Genomic DNA, 16,704 nt, shown 5'->3' with positions numbered 1-16,704 from the left:
TCCCTCCATGATCTAATTCAGCTCATGACTTCTTTTTTTTCTTTCTATAAAAGTATACAATTAAGGCTATCGATAGATGGATAGGGAACACTTTCTGTGGTTCTCCCTACAGATTGGAAGTGTAATTTTACACTAAATTCAAGTTAGGCAATACAAATGTATAGTGGTAATTAAATGTAAAAGAAATAACAAAAGACATGGTCGTTGGTCAGTCACACCTCTAACTGGATTCAAACAAAAATAATTTTAGTGCTTATTGTACAGCACACAGCTTTTTTTAGATTTTGGAGCCATGTAGTGGTGAACTAATAGAATTCGATGACCTAAGTTTGAAGCACGTGCATTTTGAAGCATGCACACACCGGCCTCAGAGAGATACCATACTTTGCAAACCTACCACCAAGTTCTTCTCCTTCGGCTTCCAACTTATATAATATAATTAGCGATTTACTAGACGTATGATTATATATAAAAAATTGTACGTTGTGTGTGATAGAATTTTTTTTTTTTTTTTGCATATTATTGAAAATAATAGTGTGTTGTTGTTTTTTTTAAATGAATAAACGGAAAAAATCAAGAAATCCTACACTCTGTCCCAAGGGGAAGTCACCCCCTCAACATTTCTTGACAATATGTTCTATGCAGCCCCATTAGTCTAAATACAGTATTTTGGTTAATATTGCGTTACTGGAATATGAGTTAAGAAGCAAAATCCAGCAGTTTTTATCAATATCAGAAGGCGGCCATTTTGCCACTTGCTGTTGAGTGAAAATCACAGTTGCTCAGGTCTCTGAGAAACTGTGATGTCATTTTCAGTCGACAGCGAGTGGCGAAATGGCCGCCCCCTGAGATGAATAAAAACGGCTGGATTTTGCTTCCTAACTCATATTCCACACATTTAACATATTATTGTCAAGAAATGTTTCCCCTTTTAATGGAGGCTTGTTAGCAATAACAAGTGTGTCTACTGTCTAGGTTGGTCCACCAATGATATACTAGGGTCAGTATGACAATGACTGAGGAATTATTCTCTCAATTGCATGCCAGTGAAGTTTTTAAGACTAAAATTACTTCATATTGGTACTTTAACTTTTACCTGAGTATTTTTACATTTATATTGACATTTTACATGATAATGTGCCTAGATTAGATTGAGATGAACATTGACACTTATTTTCATGTGTCATTGTTATATCAGATAAAAGATAAGCCTTGTGAGCAGCATTGTGTGCACATTTTCAAAGGCTTTTTAGTCATAGCACTTTAAATGCACTCTGTTTGCCCTTCAGTTTCAAAGCAGAACAAATGATATATAGTAGGATAAAACGGTGCTTTGCAAATACTGAATGTGCTTAGCACAAGACATAAACTCAAATTTGTCTGGTTGCTTCATTTCGTATTCAAGATAAGATAATCCTTTATTGATTCCCAAAGGGGAAAATGAGGTTACAGCAGACAGCTTGTTAAAAAAAGAAATTTTATTTTTGTAATATATCATGCAAGATATCTAATGATAATTTGTTAGGACAGTAAATTCTTATCACCATACCTTTTATGCACCATTTCCCCTATTCATCTCATATGTCAATAGTATGAGCTTGTGGTTACACAGCAGCTCGGTATGCATTTTACTTTGGGTTTCAGGTTTATACAGCCAGCTTTTTTCCCCAATAACACACTGTGCTCCAATTTAGGCAGAAATCAAAGTAGTTTAGTAACCAAATTACACGATATCTCCCTAGACCTATAAGGTGAGTACAATTATTCACTTTACGAACAGGATGACAGTGTTGTGTCTTGAAATAACAGAATTAATGAATTTGATGTCAGCTGCTGGGTGTACACTTAAATGTGTGTGTATGTGACTGCTCCCAACAGAAACACACTTTTTCTGCCCTTAGGTCCATGTGTGAAATCAACCTAGAGGCAGAGCTCTTCACCTTACAGGACAGTAATGCCAAGCTGGTGGCAGCGCTGCAGGAAGCCAACGGCAGCGTGGAGCAGTGGAAGCAGCAGTTGGCCGAGTACCAGGAGGAGACTGATCGCCTTAGAGAGCAGGTGGGCAAATTACATAGCTTTATTAGACCCTCGCCTGATATGAAGGTGGCTAGGACCTGAATGTGCAGTGGCTCTCAACCGCGGTCCTCGAGTACCCCATCCAGCCTGTTTTCTATGTCCAACACAGGTGTTTCAAACGATCAGCTATTCAGCAAGCCTGATAATGATCCTCAGGTGTGTTGGCTGAAAGAGACATGGAAAACCGGCTGGATAGGGGTACTCTAGGGACTGAGAAACAGTGCTCTAGTGGTGTGGTGATGTCCTTCTGCAAATATTTAATGATCGCAAGTAGGAGTGTCAAGATTAGTGCGTTAATTTAAAGTTCCTTTAACGCCACAAATTTTTTTAAAGCGCGATTAATGGCCACTCCTTACTTGGAAAGCTTGTACTGGAGGAATTCCAGTCGCAACACAGCAGACACGTCCACGTCAAAATTTAGCAGTAATAAATTTAATAATAATGCATATATTTGTGGAGACTGGGGTCAATTTTGGAAATGTGCAGAATTTCACAAGTTACTTTATGTTAAAGATTAAAAATCTCTTAAAACGAAAAGAAAAATACACTGAGCTGTCATCGTCTTACAAATGCAATTATGCCATTTACTGGCAGGAAAATGACCTCAACACAAATCAATCTCACACTCATTTTTTACAGCACAGTACATCTTTTTAGTTTTAACTCAATTGTATAAATTATTGTAAAATTACTGTATCAATAGGTGGGTTTCCATCCACCTATTTTTATTCGAATTTTCAAGAATGGCGAAAAAGAAACTGAATGGAAACGGCAGAAATTCAAAAAAAGGCCCAAAATTCGCAAAAAATGTTTTTACGCTTGGAGGGGGTGGTTTTTGAAGCGTATTGAAAAAAGGAAAATGCGTATTTTGGCGATGGAAACAGATTTTGCGAATGAGCGACTACAAAACCGGATATACGTCGCACGTTTTGACTGATACTACGTCATTGTTTATTTTTCCTTTCGGACAATCATTGTGACAATTTTCAACATAGTTTACAACATGTATAGTTACACCCGAACAGAAAAAGGGCTGACAGGATGAAGCTGAAGCTTATTAATTCCCATCCCCAGAATACATTAGGACACAGATTATCAAGATGTTGATTTATCGAATATCAAGTTGAGTAATTATCAAGTTGTCGATTGATTCCATCAGTTCATCTTCCCAGTGGTATGTGTTGATCAAATGTTATTCTTGAAATTGAACTTGTGGATCATGTGACCTTATCAAAGTTTTGAATGAAACGTAAATCTCTCATTCATTCTCTAAAACATAAAAAATTCAGACAGGTATTTTGTTGTTGTTTAGCAGCTATAGGGAGACTGAAGTAACCAGACCCTCAGACTTCCAATGGATATTAAACTTTTAATTAATATTTTGCCTTTTTGCGGGTGTTTACATGGTCTTGTGCAAGTTTAGAAATTTGTTATTGACTGCATGTAAACGTAGTCTCTTATCTCCTCCAGTTGGGGTTTTTATCTTGCCCCTCGCTGTTTAGGATATTTTTGTTGACAGGCTTCGGTGATAATTGCAGGGCCAGCATTTCAATTTTAAGTTAAGAACAATTTGGCCTTGGTCAATCAAAACAAGGTGACTAAATAGAGTTATGCAACAACTGTCCTTTGGCAAAAACTATCGTCACTTTGGGTTCTTCCATCAGTGGGAGTCAGGTTGAAGGTTATACCTCACATAGACACGCACATCGACACACACTCTGCTGCAAAGTCAACCAGGTGGCTGGAATTAGAGCAGGCCTCCAGGGTTTGGCAAGGGGGAGGGTAGACACCCTATACTGTTCAGCTTCCCTTCCCTTCCTGCCCCATTTAGAGGAACATGATAAATTACCTTAAGGCTCCAGGGATCCTTTAAAATCCCTTGTCACATATTTGTCATTGTTTTGTGGAGGAATCTTTTTTTATTTATTTATTTATTATTTACTGTATGCACATACATTAAAATTTGTCATATGAGATTGGTATGTGATGGATTGCTGCACAATCTAATGAGATCCAATATAAGTGCTGTATTAAAAAATTATCTCCCATTGAAAGGTTAACAGTTGCCAGATTTTGACTGACACGGTCTAGGACCAATTAATCTAACAATGTTTTTTGTTGTTATAGCTTCTATTGACACAAAATACAAAAGATGTACGGTGTACCTAATGAAATGCCATCTGACTATCCTTGTTGACAGTCAGTTTGATAGAGATCAGTGTTCCCTTATATACTGTTGACTCATGTGGAGTTCAGAGAGAGATTGCGCTTTAGGGAGAAAATCGCTGTCAAGTACAGAAAACACAAGTGGGTCTGCATGGCTTTTCTGAGGCTCCACCAGGATATGGAGCATTTCCATGAAAATGAAAAACGGGGATTTGTCCAAATGGGCCAGGAACCTGTTTAATGCACGTGTTATCATTTCATGCACCTTTGTATTCATTCATTAAGCACGGAAGCGAGCAATAACATTGGTGGGTGCAATTTATGCATCACCACTTTGCAATAATCAAAATGAGTCATGCACAGATTTGGAATTGCTTCCTCTATGCAAGATGGTAGGGCAGCTTTGCACAATTGAGTATACTTTTGCACATTCATTTTACAACCCGCAGTGCCAAGCTTCGAACAGCTCAATTTTATTTAGAAGGTAAATAAACAAACGGCATTATCCATATCTTGTTTTGTAATACAATCTTTTTAATTAAAACAAGATTTGAAATTCTATACTGATTTTGCCATAATCCACTAATTGATTAAATGGTGTACGTTGTATTGTGTAAGATTAAGTTTGATGACAAACATAGTCAAGTTTGCACTATTTATCTTTCCTTGTCATATTTAAATGTATTTATATACAACATACAGAAAAAAGGATCATAAGAGCAGTACAGTACAAAGAAAGCCTTGAAGGTTATAGAAGCAGCTATATTTGCTTACACTGGAGAGCTTGTTTAATGATTGTTTAAAGATCATTACTGTAGGTGCATAAACAATAAGTAAACGAGTACTGTATACTGTTGTTGTTTTTTTTATTAGAGTTACATAGGTTTTTTTTTTTAATTATTATTAATAAGCTTATTCAGATGGGAATTGAATGCTCCAATTACTGTTAAAGCTTTATAGACTAGAGGATGGAAAACTGCAAACACAGTGAACCATGAAGTTGACTTAGTTGTTTAATAACATCATAGCTTGCTTGTTTTTTTTTTTCTTTTCCAAATGTATATTTAAAAATTCAAAGTGAGTCAGAAAAGGAAAGAAAAGCAGCTTACATAAGTGTTCTCAATGTCACATTTGATGTTTCATTGCTGTGACTACTGCCAGTCAGACAACAAGGGGCATATAGAGTAGAAATAATAGAGTATACCTCGACAACAAGAGTGCTCCCATTCATGTTTGCACAGGAGATGAGCAGCCAATCATTAGGTCTACTTAACCTTCTCAAAGCCCCTCACCTCACCAATAATCACCATAACGAGATCACTTGATGGATGATGTTCTTTTAACCATCACCTCCTCGTTTGTGCTCAAATTTATGAAAGGCAACATATTTTAATAAAAGAAAACACCATATCTGGTGTTATTCGAGTCTGTACTGTTTTGTTTTGAGATCACAACAGCTCGAAAGGTTAAAGTAAGCCATGTTTAGAGAAGAAAAATTATCTAGCCCACCTACAGTAATTAGGTGACTTTCACTTTTACTGAAGAGAGTTAGGTTCATGAAAAATGCTGCAAAATTGAAACTACTTTTAAACCTTAGGTCGACTTGTGGAAAGAGCAAGTAATGGATAAATAATACACCAGCATAGTATCCGAGCATGTACCCTTGTTGTTATGTGCAATATCCCAGCGATGAAATGTGTTACTCTATTAATTATCAGCGCATTGTGTTGAAGGTGGCAGAGTTGGAGACGCAGCTTGGCCATCCTGCTGCTGCTGCTGCTGCTCACACTGATGAGGAGCTCAGCCGCTCACTGGAGGAGCTGGAAGCCCTGCTTAGTGCCAAAGACCAGGTAAAATATAAGACAAACCTCCCAGGTTGTAGCACGAGCGTCTACATCTGTTTGTTATCTTAATTCTGGAGTTAAAAGACCTTGCTTTGATGATGTGACAGACATTATCAGATTAATGAGAAGAGCAACAACCTGGTGCGAATATCTCATCTATTTTTGTCTGTTCTATTCTAATCTGAAACGAGCTTGCATTTTCAATTGTATCTATTTGTTTTGGATAAATCAGTAAATAGCTATTCTAGGACCACCTCTGTTTCCTGCAATATCATGCACCATTTAGTGGTGAAGTAATAATTCATTCATTAAAAAAAAACGACTATTTAAAAAAAAAAAAAAAAGTATCACATATACATAATTTTTTATAATCATAGGTCTAGTAATCACTAATTAATTTACATGGCTGTAGTCTCACCTTACTAGAGAGCTGCCATGTTTCGCCGCCATCTTCCTGCTACGGATGCCCAAAAGACAACTTCATGAACGTACTAGTTAGCCCTGGTGGTGCTTACGTCGAATGTCAGACTCAATGGGTAGACCACCGCTTACCTTCCGCAGCTGGTGCCTGCAGGTGGTCGTCACTGAGTCCCGTAATTCGGGCTCCTGTGGCTTGACACCTTCTGCTTTGCTCTCTCAGCTTTAACTAGCGTTATTTTTTTTGTTTTTTTAACTAGCTTCTCCCGCTAGCCGCTCTTGTTAGCTGCTCCGACTAAATCCGGCTCGCTCGGTCTTTCGGCGTTACGTTAAGCTACCGTCGCTTGCCGAGGTGGTAGGCTTGCGAAGTGTGGTCTCTCTGAGCCACCGTAGTGTGTGTGTTTCTAAATGCATGCATTTCGGCTGCATTCTGTGCTATAGCGACATCTTGTGGTCGCTTATTGTACTGCGTCTTTAAAGCTACTGAATGCAGAAAATTTAATTTCGAATTGCTACTGCCACCTGTGGCCAAAAAATGAAACTGCATTTTCCCTTCTTCACATCCAAAATGTGCACATGACGTCACATCCGCAAACAGAGGGCGGGAAATTCGAACCCAATCCCGATTCATGTCTGAAAACTATTGGCCAGAGGCTTGCAGGAGTTCCCATTATGAACAGCTAAGGTGTTAATCTACTAATGAAAAAATGTTTCAATCTTAAATGTTCAAATAAAAATAATTACTGTAAATATATGTTGGGGCAAATTGTTACAAAGTAAGTGTTTTTTTTTTAAATAACTAGTTTTTTATAATTAATGGACATGATAATTGGAATTTTGCTGGTGTACACTACACTACATCGTTGATTGATGATCTTGCAAGCTCACACCAGACTTCACTGGAATTTGAGCTGTGTGTTATATACAGCAATACAAATAAGTTGCAAAGCACCTCAATTGAGGGAAGAAGGAAACAAAAAACATTCACAATGAAATCACAGCGAAATATTCCCTTGAAGTTGTTGCTTTTGTCTGTCGTACGTACCAGATAAACAAGGTGCACAATCCCATTGGGCCTAACTTTAAAGATGTGTGATAAATGACCTGTTTTATGAGAGAAAAAACAACAACACAAAAGGCAGTCACGTTGAATATTAACCATGATGGTGCTTCCCAAGTGACATTCTGATATAACCGTTTACAGGAGATACACAGTCTACAGAGCAAGAAAACTGATGTGGGGGAGCTTACCAGGGAAAGAGAAGAGGCCATACAGACACTCCAGGTAAGTTGTTTGTTTCTCACTTCTTATTGCCAGTTAACAGGGAACAGCTTGTGGGGTGTCAAGTGTTTTGACTAAAAGCTTTTTTTTGTTTAGTTTTTTTGTTTAGTTTTTAATGACGTACATAACACTTGTTGTAGAGAAGGTTTGAAACCCTGCCATTAACAAACAGTGCTATTCTCACTCCATCTCCTCCTTGTCTGGCATCTGATTAGAAAGCAATCCTGTGGGACAAAACAGTAAATACCACTATTCATGGTAGAGAGCCTTGCTGAAAAATAGAACTCATCAAGTAACCCTTGCCCATAGTCACACCTGTATCCTAACCAAGAAGACTTAAGAAATGCAGCGTTCTACTTTGTTGGCGTGTCGCTTTTGCTGAACAGTGACGGCCTCTGCTGGCACAAAGGTGAATTGCAATATGCAGGAAGACGTACCAGGCTAAACTAAATACCTTCCTTCCATCAATCTTTTTCTGCTTATCTGGGGAATCAGGTCTCCAGCCACTTCAGGCAGGTACAGCTCCAGAACTTTTTTCTCTCGTGGAGCTACAGACCAATGCATAGGGGACTGAGATTTTTTACGCCTGTATGATAGGTTTAATGAAGATTTGTCCAAAAGTGTGAGTATAAATGGTTCCCATTCCAGGGTTAGACTTCAGTTACCCATGACCCTAGTGAGGACAAGTGATACAGAAAAGAAATGGATCAGTGGAGTCATATTTGCTTTAAATAGTGCCACAAATAATCAACAACAAACTAATGAAACAGCAAACGAATAGAAAATGCAGTTTTACTGCTCAATGATGCCCTTTTGTCTGGTTCCCTTGGAAGGCTTTGGATATCAAGGGCAAAACGATGTTCCCCATCTCAATGCAGAAAATACGGCCAATGCATACTGCTTAGCCTTGATTAGGTATTCTATCAGTTTTGATTTATGTATATTCATGCGTAACCTTTGCTGTCTTTGTGCCTATTTCATAAACTGTTGATTGATAATTCAGCACACAGTGTTGTTTCATAAAGACCTAAATTTCCAATTTAAATCTGCATTATAAACAGATGAAGAGAGCAAATAGCCGGGAACAATTTGAGTAAAATGTTTACATCAGCCCATTGCAAGATGGGAAATAATTAATGTACTGACTTTGAAGCAGAAACGGGACTATTTTTATATAGTCAGGCCCAAAGGCAAAAGGTACTGGTACAAGTCAGGTATGCAAAACAAATACAAAAAATGTACTCTGCTTGGCTCAATTATATTTATAGAGCACAACACCACAGCTGTCCATAAATGAAAGTCAAACAGAAAAAGCGCTCGTGAGCCATCTTGTTTGTCGAAACTGGAGTACTTTGACAAAAGCAATGTTCAGAGTATGTGGGCTTTAGTTTAAGAGAACAGATGTTTTGTATCTACAATTACGGATGGGCATTCGATCATGGAGAAAGTTAACAAGTTCACTGCTTCACTGTCAGTTCATTGAGTTTTTTACATTTTAAAAATAATTTCTATTCAATTTTAACATAATGGGTGAATTTCTGGCTGGGCAGCATGGTGCGCTAGTGGTTACCATGTCTGGCTCACAGGTCTGGGACTCTAAATTGCCCAAAGGTGTGAGTATGAAGTGTACAGTATGTGCTATGCAATTAGCAACCAGTCCAGTGTGTTGCCCAAAGTCAGCTGGGATGGGATCCATCCATCCATGGGAGCCTCTTTTCAATTAATGGTCATCCATTTGTTTGCAGGAACTTGAGAGACGAAACACCGAGCTGGAGGGTCAAATTGCGAGCACTGAAAAGACGCTGGCCTCCAGCAGGGAGGAACAGAAGAAGGCAGAGGTGGAGGTCCGGCATTTCCTCGAGGCCCTGGATGTGAAAATTTGCGACCTGAACGACTTGAGACAAAGTCTAGTAAACCTTGTTGATAAGTAGTCCTGACTGCAGGCAGGCGGGGTGCATCTCCACAGTCAAGGCACATTTCCTCTACTCTTATCTCATTTGTATTTCGCTGACGCAGCAGTTTACAGTAGATCTTTATAAGATCATTGCATGCCTGAGAGACCTCTCATAGGTGCAATGCGCACAATAAAGCATCTGTGCTTTATATTACAGTACGAACATGGCAGGCAAATTTAGAGTGGCGACAAACAAGCTACTAAGTAGTAGAGTAAAACCATTACGTTTTGTTTTATTTTGATTTACTTATTTTGCAAACCAGACATTTGTAGCAGCAGAAATATTTGTTTTTAAGCACATTTATGCATGCGAGGCATCATTTAGTCATGATTTCCAAATTACTTCCAGTGTCATCCTCGACTGTGGAAAATGCACCCGGTTGGCACAAGGTCAGGGAAAGGGACAAATGGAGATAAAAAGGCCTGATTACCGTACAAGTCAGCCACAGTTCACTATCAGCAGTCTGGTCTGGACTCACATTTGAGCACCCCTGCTCTAGCTGTGTATTCCCTCACTTTGTTTCAACTGCTCTCCTCTCCACTTCTTTTATTATTCATGTTGATCGATGGCTCGCAGTCGGAGAAATGCTGCTAAATTGAAGCACCAGGCTGGCAGCTTTTACCCCCTCGCCACTCGCCGTCATCGTCTCTTCACTTGAGATGTCGTCTCGCGCCAATGTTGAGGTCCAAACACAGTTGCACTTCTTTAATGCTTGTGCCAAGTTTGATTTTGTTTTGTCAGTATTGCAGTGATTCATTTCAACATTAGCAGCGCTATTTACCACGCTCCTCACAAGACTTGCAGAAAAGACTTTCAGCCGAGAACGCTGCATCATCTCTGCAGTACCAAGTAATGTGAAACTGTAGGAATTATGTGTGCACACAACTTGACTAAACAATAAGCACAACTGCAGTAGTTGACTAAATTGGTACTTTACTGACTTGCCTGTCAACTTTGTGAAATTGATGCATCGCAAAGAAAAGTTTTGTATGTTGTCAATTTAATGTCATCTGGGTACAAATAGGTGCAGGCTATTGGCAAAGCTCATGACGTATTTCACTTGCTTCAAATGTGATTTAAACAGGGTCGTCGCAAAATCGAGAATTTCACCTCATATCATCCATTAACCTTTTTAATGGATGAGTTTATTACTCGACTTGGATTATGTCAAGTGGTCAGATAAGATTACTCACTTGGAACATCTTGTCTGCCTCATTAACAAGTTCCACTATGATTTCATTATCAGCCTAGTCAGCTTTATCTGACCTCAGCAGACACTTGCAAGCCTTCTTGAATTAGCAATAATGTTTAGTTTGTGTATCTTGAGTTATTTTTGGCATGAATACAACACGTCTACATTCTTCACCAAAAAAACAACAAAAACACCATAAATTGGCTCTTTATCCTGAGCACTAGTTTGTCAAATACTCAACAGCACATGAGCCTATTGAGGTGTACTATCTCAAATAAGATGAGTTTATCCTACTCGACTTATGTCCAAGTTACCTAAAAAGTGAAAAATAATTTATTTTTGGACCAATTACACTTGTGACATTCCTTAGCATTACAAAAAAAAAGTATTGTAGATTCACAATTAGTATTGTTCTGATTGTTGACATGCAACAAGTAGGCCTACCGTCATCACATTTAGGTTTATTTGCTTTGATTGACTCCACCTCATATTTTACTCATCTGAAAAACTGGCAATACAAGACCAGAAATAAGAAATGATATAGTAATTTATTTGCTTTTTACAGACTTCTTTGAAACTTCGGTTGTTAAACAGTACAACACAGAACCTGAATTGTCACTCCCTAAACTGTCATTCACAAACCACCTTCCATCAAGGACAGGATAATTTTTGCATTGCATTGTTATTCAATTTATTTGATCTTTGTATTTACGACTAAATTGTTTTTAAGTATTGTTAAGATATAAAAAAAAATTAAAAGCGAATGTGGTCTAAGGTCACAATGCTGATTTCTCATGACTGAATTTGAAGATCTTTGTATGTGAGATTGAAATGCTTATTTGTAGAAGTCTTGAATTAAAATCAATGCTTTAACACAAGTCTGTTCTTCATTTAGCATCCCTATCCTTTGCCCATGTGAGCAAACTATATAAACTTTCTATCACTGATTTGTGCTGTCACCGTTTGTTACAATGTGCAATCTGTACCGAATGCAAAAAGGCTATTTTATTCTAAATGTGTCAGTTGCAATGGTCGTATCATATGTAAACCAGCAGCCATCCATTCTCCAAACCACTTATACATATTTTCATCCACATTACAAAATAAGGGTCTGAAAGAAAAATGTGCAGAGGTAGCAAAAAAAGATTGATCAACTTCAGTGTATAAAACAAATATTGAATATTAAGAGTTAAAAAGCAAATAGGTGATTTGATCACATTTATGGATCAAATTTGTCTGTGAAATTTGGACGGCCCGAGACGTGTGGTGGCCTAAAAATTATTGGAAATGTGTGAACAGCCAGCAAAAGCCTCACAGCACTGAGACAGTTAACTGGTTTCCAACATGATTCCAATCATTCTGTTAGTAAATTCAAAATAGACCTTGACATTCTCCAAAACTATTATTTCTCTAGGATTATTTTTAGCAAACTTCCGGCCTTCTTAAAAAAAACATAAGATTAATTGAAGTGATCCACTAAATGAATTACTGCAACCAGTCAAGTAGTTTTCCTAAATTTATTTAACACAATGTGACGAGCACAGCTGATACAGTAAAAATGTCTACTTCAGCTTCTTCTTGGGGCGAAGGTTGTTGGTGTGCCCACACTTCTTCTTACGGCAGTTGACAGCACGTGGGTGCAAACGGGCATAGCACCTGAGAAGGGGGAGTCAAATGTATTCAAATAAATATGCCAATCAAGCATGTTAGTGCAGAGTTGAGCTCGTCAAATTAAGTCCCAATTGAAACTAAGCAATCACAGTTGGGACTTGATTACGGGGTGAAAAAGGGTTATCACAACTTACTTGCGGCAGATCATCTTGTCGCAGTTGTACTTCTGAGCCAGCTGTCTGAGAGAAGGCTCGATGATGCCACCACGCAGACGCAGCACCAGATGAAGAGTGGATTCTGTTGGAGGATAGTTAGAAAAAAAGGTCACTTACATATTAATGACTTCTGACAGTTCAGCAAGTAACATTTGAATAAACTGCTACCTTTCTGGATGTTGTAGTCGGACAGAGTGCGTCCATCCTCCAACTGCTTGCCGGCGAAGATCAGACGCTGCTGATCAGGGGGGATTCCTACACACATTCATTATTAGTTAACATACATAAAAATAAAAATTATCGTGTCCCTGGATAATGAAAAACAATTGCAAGTATCCATCGAGGTCTTCTTAGTCGATTAAACCTCAGAACGAATTTGGACGTATAAATGTGGCTGCTAAATACTTATGGGTGCTCACCTTCCTTGTCTTGGATCTTTGCCTTGACATTTTCGATGGTGTCGCTGGGCTCGACCTCAAGGGTGATGGTCTTGCCCGTCAATGTCTTCACGAAGATCTGCATGTTGGCAGCCTGAAGAGTATCACAAGTAAAGCGAAATGTTAGCGCCGAGTTTAGTGCGGAGCAGCTTAATTCTCAAATTTCTCGGCTGCTTAAACTAACACACGCCGTTGGCGACTCACACACGTATCGTTGTCACTGTTAGTCTACGTTTTCTATGACAAAGTGGAAAGCTTTATGACAAAGCCGGCGTGGATTGACTTAAAGTTTGTAGCATAGTCAGCTAAAGCTAATTGCGCTAAATGCGAGCAGAGGCCTCGCCACATGCTGACTGCCAGCGTGAAAACTATTCCAACTATAGGCCTTTAGAGATGTATACTTTATTTTGTCACGATTCAGACTTCGGTGACACCGTGAAAACATGAACACGGTGTGTGTTTTGCCCGCATAATGTGTATTTCGATAACTTAAGGGGCGACAAAAGAATTGGACAAAATGTGTACCCACCCGGCCGCTAGCTGAGCCTCAACGAAAAGAGACCGGAAGAAGCAGTCACAGTAATTCGTCACTTCTGACACAGCTCCTACAAATTAAAATCCCTTATCTTACCTTTAAAAAAATAAAAAATCTCTCTCTCTCTCCGAGATTTGCCAGTCAATGTCAGTGGTAGGGATTCATAAAATAAGAAAAATAAATATATGAATATACTTAACATATTTAGTAGAGTATTTTCTGACTACTTTTTTTTATACACTAATTGGAAAACGCGTTCTTTCTACTCGTCAAGACCGACATTACTCAGCTTTTTTTTTTAAAACTTTATTCAATAATTTCAGTTTACAATCAGTATCAGCATTACTCTGCATTTGCTAGATCCGCAGATGATGACATGACGTGAAAATGCGTATATAGCAAGATGTACAATCACTATGGCAGATATTTTAATTAAAATGTTCAGACTAATAAGGCAGAATAATCAAGGACATCAACTACAGGAAGGAATGTGAGTCAGAGAGAATTCACAGATCAAGAGAAGCAAGATATTCCCCATCCATCCAGAGATTTGATTGATGTCGTCGGCTACAAATTGATTAAAGGTAAATACTGTGTCTGCCAGCCTAAAAGTTGCCAACTGCTGTCGTTCAAACATCTCTTCTGAAGAAACATACAAGTAACTTGTCATTTATTTTGGTCATCGTTTGCTAATTTAGCAGTTTGTTGTTCAGGTCACATCATTTTTTCCTCCCCTTCTATTCATATTCAGTAAAAGTACGAAGTAAATTAATAGAAGAGAGAAATTATTGTGTGCGCCAACGTGTGTATGTATGTATGTATATATATATATAGTTATCAAAACAGGTAATTGTATCCACTAAGTGGTGAGGGGATTCACTTTTACTTTTGTATCTGAGTCTACTTTTTTTTACATTTACTAACTCAAGAACATGAGTTGAATCGGTATTTCTACTTTTAGCAGTCATTTTTGTTTTTTTGTTTTTTTACAAGTATTTATTTCTACTACAACTACTGCTTATGATGGAGGCAAAAAACAACAACAAACAAACACAGTAAACACTGAAAAGTCACTGATTATTTGAGACAATTATGCACGTCTCTTTCACGTAGCCGAGGTCCCAACCGTTTCACACACCTTGGCAGTGCTGAGAAATTCTATCCATAAAGTTTATTAAGCGCATCGGTGACAAAGGGCAGCCTGGGTGGAGACAAAACCTCCCAGAAAATGAACCCGGCTTACTGCCGGCAATGCGGACCAAACTGACACCAGTCATACAGACACCAAACAGCCTGTCCTCTGGCGTCCGGTACCCCATACTACCGTAGCCTTTGGCGCCACCCAGCTCTCTGCGCACCCAACCTATTTGGCCCCTCCCACAGGTGGTGAGCCCACAGGAAGGAAGACCCACATTGCCTCTCTGGTCTCGGCCTGCGTGGGCTCCATGGCCCAACAGGCACTCGCTAACCAGCTCCACCTCCAGGCCTGACTCCAGAGGAGGGCCCCGGCGACGTGTGTTCCAGGGAGGGTAATCGGTGTGCAAATATTTTATTCATCTATGAGCTGTACCTTGTCTGGGCCCTTTCTCACCAGGATCTTTTTGCCATGGGTGACCTTGCCAGGGGTTTATGATTCCAGACAAATTAGCTACTCATTCACTGAAACACAAACCCCTCTACCACGATGCTGCTTTACAAAAAGAGATATAAATAAGAAATAATTAACATAACTTTTAAAATGTGTACACATTCTAACCATATAGATTTATAGACCACTCGGCTTAGAAAGTCCCATCAGAGGGGGTTGGGGGCCGGTGGGGTGCCTGGCGGGCCTGCAGTGCCCCGGCCTGCTGCGTTGGGTCGGGGGCGCGGGCCGTGTTGGGGCGGGGGGCGCTCCTGCTCCTGGGTTTGCTCTCCGGCCGGTGGCCCTGGCGGGGCCCGGGGGTCGTCCTTTGGCGCTGCCGCGGCCTGGGGGGCCCTGAGGTGTTGCGATTGCTCTGTCCTGGCAGGGGTCGACGGCTCCCCTCTTTGGTGGAGATTTTCATGCATGCCAGATCCACCACACCAGCATCTATCGAAACTCAGACACAATCTGCTTCTTCCTCAGGTCATTGAATCGGTGGAGGCTGGTGTCTGTGGATCTCACTCGGCTTCGTCTGTCCTTCCTTCCTTTCCTCAGTCTCTCCTTCGGTCTCTTGAGGTCTCCCTGATTTTTTTGGGGGGGATTTGTTGGAATTTAGATTTTTCTGGGGTTGGGGAAGAATTCTGGTGGGTGGCCCGGTGGGTGGTGTCTGGTCGGTGCTGGATTTCCCCTTCCTTGGTTTTCTTTGGTCCCCTCGGGTCTCCTGACGGCAGTGTTCGGTTTAGGTGAACGGTATGTGATTTTTCCTAATAGGTTTTTGGTGAGCTAGCAAATACACGCACGCACGCACGCACGCACATACACATACTCACCCACATACAAAAAAAAAAATATATATATATATATATATATTAAAAAAAAAAAGCAATGATGATGACATTACCGAATGAACAATACTGAGCTCTTTTAGAAATAAATAAAAATAAAAATAGTTCAAATAAATTTTTGACGTTTAAAGCCGTCAATGGCAGTGAATGAGTTAAAGGACATTTGAAATGAGGATCATTACAAAATATATTCAGCACACAACAGTTCCCAATCCCCATTCGGACCAAACAAACGTTTATATGTAAACATATAAACACGTAAAACATAACATTCATTTACTCATGTGGCGATTGTAAAACTTCATTGTTAGGTGCTTCTAAGAATACATTTGAGGTTTTCCAAGAAGGACCTAACCACAAGGGATTTTCAAAAGTAGTTCATATGTGTTAATATTTCCCGCATTTCCAGGAATTCACTTGACCTGGCTGCTCTTTCAGTTTATGCAGTTTTTAAAAACTTGCCGTTTAATTAAATCAACATTTTCAAATACATATGCAAAAAGTG

At 39.3% G+C, this 16,704-nt stretch overlaps 2 protein-coding genes across 3 annotated transcripts in view; one reads left to right on the top strand and one right to left on the bottom strand.

The window, feature by feature from the left end:
* homer3b (homer scaffold protein 3b) overlaps positions 1 to 11,810 on the top strand; it is a 49,095-nt gene extending 37,285 nt beyond the window's left edge. For both annotated transcript variants that reach the window (XM_086088659.1, XM_086088660.1), the window contains 4 exons: positions 1,902 to 2,058; positions 5,976 to 6,092; positions 7,708 to 7,788; positions 9,531 to 11,810. In XM_086088659.1, coding sequence (XP_085944785.1) covers positions 1,902 to 2,058; positions 5,976 to 6,092; positions 7,708 to 7,788; positions 9,531 to 9,716 — 541 coding nt within the window. In that variant the 3' untranslated portion in view covers positions 9,717 to 11,810. The remainder of the gene's footprint in view (positions 1 to 1,901; positions 2,059 to 5,975; positions 6,093 to 7,707; positions 7,789 to 9,530) is intronic.
* A 625-nt stretch (positions 11,811 to 12,435) lies between these two features.
* Positions 12,436 to 13,793, bottom strand: uba52 (ubiquitin A-52 residue ribosomal protein fusion product 1). The gene is made up of 5 exons (XM_086088661.1): positions 13,725 to 13,793; positions 13,178 to 13,289; positions 12,927 to 13,013; positions 12,738 to 12,840; positions 12,436 to 12,588 (listed from the first exon to the last, which is right to left on the bottom strand). Exons 2-5 carry the CDS (start codon positions 13,278 to 13,280, stop codon positions 12,495 to 12,497), a joined length of 387 nt encoding a protein of 128 aa, XP_085944787.1. The 5' UTR covers positions 13,281 to 13,289; positions 13,725 to 13,793; the 3' UTR covers positions 12,436 to 12,494.
* Between the last annotated feature and the right edge of the window lie 2,911 nt (positions 13,794 to 16,704).

Source organism: Leptonotus elevatus, chromosome 11 (genome assembly GCF_054856555.1).
Source record: "Leptonotus elevatus isolate MCC_2025b chromosome 11, RoL_Lele_1.0, whole genome shotgun sequence".
Lineage (NCBI taxonomy): Eukaryota > Metazoa > Chordata > Actinopteri > Syngnathiformes > Syngnathidae > Leptonotus > Leptonotus elevatus.
The sequence above is the reverse complement of the archived record's forward strand: the minus strand, read 5'-3'. Positions and strand labels throughout refer to the sequence as shown.

Excerpts from the sequence above, each read along its gene's own strand:
- uba52 (XM_086088661.1), bottom strand. The coding sequence starts at position 13,280 with ATGCAGATCTTCGTGAAGACATTGACGGGCAAGACCATCACCCTTGAG. Across the intron at positions 12,841-12,926 it reads CGACTACAACATCCAGAAAG|AATCCACTCTTCATCTGGTG; the intron begins GTAGCAGTTTAT and ends ATCCTCCAACAG. Across the intron at positions 12,589-12,737 it reads GACAAGATGATCTGCCGCAA|GTGCTATGCCCGTTTGCACC; the intron begins GTAAGTTGTGAT and ends CCCCCTTCTCAG.